This window comes from Monodelphis domestica, chromosome 8, assembly GCF_027887165.1.
Source record: "Monodelphis domestica isolate mMonDom1 chromosome 8, mMonDom1.pri, whole genome shotgun sequence".
In the NCBI taxonomy this organism is placed as follows: Eukaryota; Metazoa; Chordata; class Mammalia; order Didelphimorphia; family Didelphidae; genus Monodelphis; species Monodelphis domestica.
The window spans coordinates 189,637,420-189,645,402 of record NC_077234.1 but is presented as its reverse complement, the minus strand read 5'-3'; the positions used below and the strand labels follow the sequence as shown (position 1 = coordinate 189,645,402).

Here is a 7,983-nt window from a genome sequence, read left to right as displayed (position 1 = left end):
GATATTTTGACAAAACAATATGGAATTTTGTTCTATATTGCTTTGTGGATTTAGTATATACAGAATAGTTGTCATTCCATATTTTAAAAAATTAAGAACTCTTTCAAACTTGTATTCTCATTTCTTTTTGTGGAATAAGGAACAACATGGACCCAGGAGATAGTAGACATGATACAAAATGATGGTAATATTGAGAAATGTAAACGAGCCCCTACTCACCTTCGGTTTGCTTTCATTGAAGGTAAATTACCATCACTATCATCTGGTAAGTGACAATATGGGCACACAACCACACTTAACTCTAAACACCTCATTTAATTATTCCCTGACAACAAATGAACAAAGGCAAGAGAAATTCTCTATTTGGGTTTGTTTGTTTTTTCTCCACTCAGAATTTATCTTTACCCTTTTCTTTTCTGTCTTCACTTTCCCTTCAATTTCTGGCTGCTGCCTAGGATCAACAACAGCACTACCCTTCTCACATTTTCCCATCATCAGTCCATGCACAATGTTTTATAATAGTATAGGCAGTAGCAGGACTAGTAGTGATCAAAGGAAGGAGAGGAATCCCTTACCTTACCCCCAAACATCCCTTAGTCCTGCATTATTGCCAATAGATTCTCCCATACCAGCACTGGTCTCTTGAGCAAGAGCACTAGTCTCATCTTATCTGTTCACACAGCCATAATCCCAGAGACTCTCTTTTCCCATAGGGAGGATTCTTGATCTGGGGTCTCAGACCCAAGGGGTCCCATTCAGAGGATCCATAGCTTTATTGAGGCAGGGGGAAACCTACATCTTGATTTTCACTGGCTTCTAACTAAAATCTAGCATTTCTTTCAATTATTGAAAAATATTCTGAGAAGGGGTCTTAGAAGATTCACAGGACTGCCCAGAAGGATCAATGGAATGTTGCGAACTGAATTCCTAAACCCCCTCCCCTTCCAAAAGCTCCACACTCAATAGATGTTATGACAAAATATCCAAATATCTAAATCAATCATGTATTTTCCTCTGAAATGTGGATGATTCTGGCTTCACATCTTTTTGTACAAAGACTCGCTGGCAAAATTCTTTTGAAAGGCTCCAGAGAAAAGTGTATTTGCCTCAGAGATAAGACTGAAAAAGAATAAGTATGCTGATTTGGGGGGATCTCTGTAAAAAGGGAGGGGTGCTTAGGGAAATATGAACAACTAGGAAGTTTAAAAGTGGGGTGACTGAAGAATGGACTTAACAAGGGTAAGCAAGAACAAACAACAAGCCTAACTAAAAAAGTGCCACTGAGGTTGATGGCAATAGATGTCCACCATTCCTTTAACAACCTCTTATTAGCCTCTTTGCCTGGGCTTTAGCCCCTCTCCCCAGGGACTTAGGACTGAAAAAGTTCTCATTCTTATTACCACCAAGTTGAGAAGGCAAAGGAGTGGAAGGCCCTGACACATAATTAAAAAAGAAAAAAAAAAACATTGCTTCTGTTCTTGCTTAGGTACTATATACTTTAGTTATACTGTTATACTATGAACTGCTTTTTGTTGACAGTTTAAATTCTTCATATAACACTATCTCTAGCTTAAAAAAATTAAACCTTTAAATTCTAAACAATTTATTTAAAAGTGAACTTTACAAACAGCCTATTCTGAAATTCAAGACTGCTGACCCATTATTCAGCATGATATATCATTTCATGGCCCGTAAGAAAATAGATTTAGAGGCAGAAGGGTCTTTAGGGCAGTAGTGTCACACCCAAATAGAAATGGATCCTATCATACATTGATTTGGAAAAGCACAAATTTATATTCTCCTAGATGGTGTTTTCTTTCCATTTTGTTTAAAATACCCTAATTACATTTTAATCTGGTTGGCCCCACTAGGAAGTTTTGTGATCCATTTGCCCCAGAGTTGGAGTCTTCTGCTTAATTTTTTTTAACTCTTACCTTCCATTTTAGAATCAATGCTGTGTATAGGTGTTTTGTTTTGTTTTGTTTTGTTTTTGAGTTCACATTTATTAAATTTGTTTCTCCATATTACATACAGAAAATAAAAATGAGCAAGGGAACACTTTTCCATGGATGAAACTTCCACATTTATTTTTCTTCCATGTGCATAGAAAATGGCAGTGAAGTGTCCTATGAAAGAGGCAGGGAATGGGAACGGTATTTCTATACTGGATTGTACTTTGTGCTTCCAAATTATACTATTCGTTTTTAAAAAAAGGTATTTTTTAAATTGATAAGTATCTTGGGTTTTCCATTTGTTTTTTTTAATTTTTAGCTTCTCAAATCTCTTTTAAAATGACACACTGCATTACAAATGATGGCACTTTGAACCAATGTGCCATTTCCATATTTACACCAACAAAAGAAATTTACAAGGCATAATAGCATACAATCTTGACATTTAGTAATAGCAATAAAATAAGGGCATCCATTTTTTTTTCTGTACAAACTATCAGAACATGACTTTATTCACATAAAAATCATCTGTAATTTGATTTGATCTACACATTCTCCCCACTCATTTTTCCCATTTCTCAATCTTTCATCACATTGCCGACACCTTCACCACACTACAGGAACTTCAAGGAAATTAGAACTAATACCTAAGCAGAGCTACAAAGTTCTCTTCCAACGCTTTCCTCACTTTTCTGATAATTCCTTAAAGGAAAACAAAACACCTCTTCCCCTTGTTTTTTCCATTTCACTTGCATGTTTCACCATCAAATAAGCAAACGTTTTTCTCTCCATCTTACCTGAAACATGGTTAGGAAGAAAAGAATTCCTCTACTGAGCTTCATGATGCTACACCCAGGAGTCTGGTGACCCCAGATACTGTTCTGCTCTATAAGAAGGTCATCTAGTGGAATAAAAGTCTACATAATTCGTTGTTGATTTCAGTCCATACTGTGTTGTGTAATCAGTAGAAGCTGGAAAGTGAACTCGATCATCAAAATAAGGGTCTTCATAGCTATGAGGAGCCTGCAAATACAATCTGTATGCATCGAAGTTTTTTCTGTTGGAGTCATCTTGGCTATAATACAGCTGTGGATGCTGACTGAATGATAGGTGACATCTGTTGGTTGGTTGTCGAGAGGGAAGTGTGTGATTTGAATCTTTCACACTCTAATGTTGATACAGGTGTAATAAAATGATTTTGATTCCATCCATCCTTTTTATAAATGCTCCGCAGGTCCTAATATTGCCATAATGTGTTCAATACTTGGGCTGCTGCTTTCACCACTTTGAGGAATGATCTGTCTCCTCTCCCTTTGGTAATGTTCACTAGTTTTTTGATTCCTTCAGTGTCAGCCAGGGCTTTGGCATTCTCCATGTTTTTACTGGTGACCTCATGCAGAGCACAGCAGATTGCTGCCATGGTCTCATCAGACAAGATACTTGGGTCATTGCCTCCTGGCAGACGATTTACTAGGTCTCGCATTGCATATTTACCTATAAGCTCCTTGTTACGAACATCTAATGCCATATTCCTCAGAGCAGTTGCCACAGAAGACACAACTCTATCATTGTCCATTCTCAGAAGTTCTACAAGAATAGGAAGACCTTTTTGTTTTCAGACAGCAGCTTGTATATATATGCAGCAAACTTCCAGTTTCCTGCAGAAAGATTCTGGAGCGATCCTGCAGAACCTTCTAAAGTAGCTGGGTTGGAACTTTCTGCTAGAAGTGTTAGGTATGGCTTTACTACAGATGGATGCCATAACATTTCAACACCTTTAGGAGACTTAGAAAATCCAGGTATAGGGCCAACTCCATCCCATTGATCCTCTTGCGGAGTCCTCTTTTTCTTCTTCTTCTTTTTCCCCCAACAACTTGGTTCAGAATCTTTGCTGGGAGATTCTTTTCCCAACAAGTCATCCAATTCATTTATTCCCAGCAGTCGTACCTGAGGTACTTCTAATTCTAATCAATGACAGGTTTCTCAATGTGCACACACAGTTCTCCACAGTCTTGCTGTCATAATCAGAAGTGTTCACACATGTGTGGATCACATATAACAGGGAATCCACCAAGCCTTTGCAGGACCTCATTTGTTTCCGTGCTTCTTCACCAGCTGAACTGAGATTTCTCAGACAACCAGTAGTGTTACGTAGAACTAGTGAAGTCTGAAATTTAATTTTATGATCTTCATCAAAGGAAGAATTATTCCACCCAGAATGTGGAACTATCACAGTGTTTGTTAAAGTTGATAGAGCATCTCAAATGATTGTCATCTTTACTGCATCACATGAAGACAAGTTCCAGAGAACTCCAGTTACAAGTTCCCTTATTTCTGCATCAATAGATTTTCTTAACAATCTCAACAGGGCAGGTATCCCACCAACATTTTTCATTGCTATTTTATTTTCATCTGTAGATTTTCCAAAAACAAGATTTCGTAGTGCACCACAAGCATTCTTTTGAACTTCTAAAACTCTGTGATCCAAAAGGTCAACCAGATATTTGATTCCTCCTAATCTACATACCTCAGTTTTCACTTTGTTATCTCCAAAGCACAGATGTTGTAAGTAGGCCGCTGCATTTGCTTGAACTGATGGAAACTGATGTTGTAGCATGTGAATGACTTCAGGCAATTCAGGATCACGCCAAGCAAATTCCCTGAGATCTTTTTGAATGCTATCTATGGATGGTGATCTGGTTGTTCCATCATCAGCTGGTGCTGTGTGCTGAAGTCTGTTATAATTGCACTCCTGCATTCGATACTGCATTGGCCTATAGGGTTCCGCATAGGTAGCTGTTGTATTTAGAGCATAATTGTTTCTTTGGTATGTAAGAGTGCTTCGCTGACTGGATGACCTTTTTAGATTTCCAACACCTGATCCAGTGCGATATAATGCTGTCTGGGACCCTTGGAGTTCAACAGTTCCATGATTTGGACTACGATATATAGGACTATAATAAATTCTCCCTTCATATATAGGAGTGACGTGCAAGTCAGGAGATACAGCAGAATGCAGCTCTTGTCCAAGCTGGCTATGCTGACTAGCACAGGAACTTCTCAAGCCTGTGAGACTGTCTGGACGAAGTGGAACCATCCTCTCAATATCATATTGTTGTTGTCCAAATTGTTCAATATCATGAATAGTTCTTTGTATTGATGATGCAAGATGTTGTGGAACTGTAGTCATTCCAGAGCGTTTTGGGGAAGATGAGCCTACCTGGGCATGGGATGGAGAAGCTACCCTAGTCTGTGCATCAGTCAGGGTTAGAGGTGAACCCACTCTAACTGCTGTTTGATATTGAGAAGCTGTTCCATTGGGGTTAGTTGTCTGCCTTGATGTGACTGAACCAACCTGTGGTACGGCTGTGGGAGAAGCAGGTCTCTGTGTGGCATATGGAGATGCTGCTCGCTGGGCAGGTAACGTAGTAGATGAATACACATTTGAATTCAGGGGTCTGGAGTCAGTCACTGATGGAGAGCCATATCCACTACCCAAAGAAGTTCTCAGTGACCCCCTTGAGGGAGAAATGCCCGTACTGATAACATAAGAAGGAGACTGTGCTCTAGATGGAACAGAACTAACTCTTCTCATGGTTCGACTGGTAATATTTGCAGAAGGCTGGACTAAAGTTTGTCCTTCAGCTCTTGAATTTCTCACCAGATGGTTATTACTTGAGCCTAAGAATGAATGCTGTTGTCTATTATCTGGCTTGCTCAAGTTCTGGCTATTGTGGAAACTACCTAATTCCTGGTATCCACTGTCAGAATAAGAATTCATTTGTCTTGAACTTCTTGAGTTTCCCAATGACCCCTCACTTTCATGGAGAGATGTCTGCTCTGGTGAATAAAGAGTCCCTTGTTCTGCTTCTGTCCTGATAAGATATATATTGGGATGGACAGTGTCAGAAGCTCTAGGTTTGCTTACTCCAGTATTTGGCACATCTGCTGATCTCCAAGGAAACGACTTTTCAGTTGAGCTTGTGCTGGCAATGCTTGGTGATTCTGCTCCAAGCCTACATCTTTCTAGCTGACTAGCAAAAATTTTCCTTTCCACTTCCAGCTCTCTGGTGAGTCGTTGAAACTGAAGCTCCTGCTCCTTCACAGAGGCATGAATGGTAGTGGCTGTAGTTTCTGGTTCCATGCCTGGGTCTGTAGAGGCTTCCTGGCTAGTTTGTTGCAGCCCCTCCTCCACCAAAGGGGTCTGCTCAGGAGCTGGCATTCCTCTTTCCAGGTTAGGAAGCGGCTGCTGTCGCTCCGGGGAATGGGGACATCCGCGCGGAGGGGTCGCGGCTGAGGCACCCAAAAAAAAAGTGCCAAGGCCAAGAGAGCTTCCCTCCCCCGCCCTTGCCCCCAGCCGAACCCTCGCCCGCCCGCCCCCTCCCCTGAAACACTTCTCCCACCCCACCCCCAGGAGGCGGCGGCGGCAGCCAACTTCCCCCTCTACCACGTGCCCATGGTGCCACCTTCCTCGGCGACAACACGGAGTCAGCCCCGGAGCTCTGGGTGCTGCCGAGCTCCGCCGAACAGCCCCCGCCACCCCAGTCACTCGTGTGTATAGGTTTTAAGGCAGAAGAGTGGTAGAGCTAGTCAGTGGGTGTTAGATGACTTGCCCAGGGTCACACAACTAGAAAGTATCTGAGGTCATACTTGAACCCAGGACCTCCTGTCTCTGGCCCTGTCTCTCAATCCACTGAACCACCTAACTACCCCCAACTCCTCCACTTTAGAAGTCAATCCAACTCCCACATTTTACAGATGAGAAAAGTAAAGGCGAAAGAGATTAAGTAATACAAGGTTACACAATTTGTAGATATCTAAAACAGGATTTCAACTCGAGCCTTCTTGCCTCAAGACTAGCATTTTACCATACTGCTACTCCTTCTCTGTCTGTCTCTCTCAGTCTCTCTCTTTCAATGTATTTGTATACATGTAAAATAGCAGTTATAGTACTTTTTAGTTTATACGTGTTTTCCTTATGGCATCTCTTGTAATGCAATTATCATTGGTCCTACTTCATAAATTAAGAAACTGAGACTCAGGGGTATCGATGGTTAACCCAAAGTCACTAGTATCCTAAGTGCTGGAACTGGCTCTCCAACTCAGATCTTTTCCTTTTCAGTACATATGCTTGAGCCTTCCTGACTCTCATTCAGTATTTGGAACACTAAATAAACACTCCATTAATAATTAATTGAACTAAGCTATTTTCTGGCCTTTGGCTTTTGAAATGTAGTGCCTACCCAAGTTGAAAGTTGTGCTGGCTCAGTGATGCATTGTTTCCAGATCTGCTTGTCAGTCAGTGTCAGAGGGAGGCCACTCAAAGGAAAGTTTTGTATTCCCTGATATTTGTCACTGTAGCCCCTTCTGTTTCTATCTAGAAACACTTCAAATCAGTTCATATAAGTCTTCCCAGGTTTTTCTGAAACCGTCTTCCTGATCGCTTCTTAGAGCACAATAGTATTCCATCACAATCATATATCATTGTTCAGCCATTCCCCAACTGATGGGCATCATCAACATCCAATTCTCTGATGCCACAACAAAAAGAACTGCTATGAGTATCTTTGTGCAGGGGGTACTTTTCCTTTTTTCTTTGGTCTCTTTGGGATATAGCTCAAGGAGTGGTATTTCTGGGTCAAAAGATATGCAAAGTTTATAGCCCTGTGGCCATAATCCCAAATTGTTCTCTAGAATGAAATTCTCTTTTCTCTTTCCACTCTCACAGAACCCAAAGCATGAGATTCAAAAGATAATGGAATTCATGGGGAAGAACCTAGATGAAGATGCTTTAGATAAAATCATCTATCACACCTCTTTTGATATAATGAAAAAGAATCCAATGGCAAACTATACAACAATTCCTAGTGAAATTATGGACCACTCTGTTTCCCCATTCATGAGAAAAGGTATATGTATTTTTCTATTATATTCCTAAGAATATTCTTTTCTTTTATTTCAAATCATTTGGAAATTTTCATTTACCCTTCTTTATCTGGGAATTATAGCTGTTCAAATATAGACATAGATA

The 7,983-nt window shown here is 40.5% G+C and overlaps 1 protein-coding gene across 1 annotated transcript; it reads right to left on the bottom strand.

Moving 5' to 3' along the window:
* Nucleotides 1-2,409: 2,409 nt before the first annotated feature.
* LOC100015361 (plakophilin-4-like) lies at nucleotides 2,410-6,267 on the bottom strand. Its single transcript, XM_056807770.1, is given in 3 exon segments — nucleotides 2,410-3,588; nucleotides 3,591-3,921; nucleotides 3,923-6,267. Coding segments are annotated over 3 exon segments (2,982 nt in total). The 5' UTR covers nucleotides 6,175-6,267; the 3' UTR covers nucleotides 2,410-3,189.
* Between the last annotated feature and the right edge of the window lie 1,716 nt (nucleotides 6,268-7,983).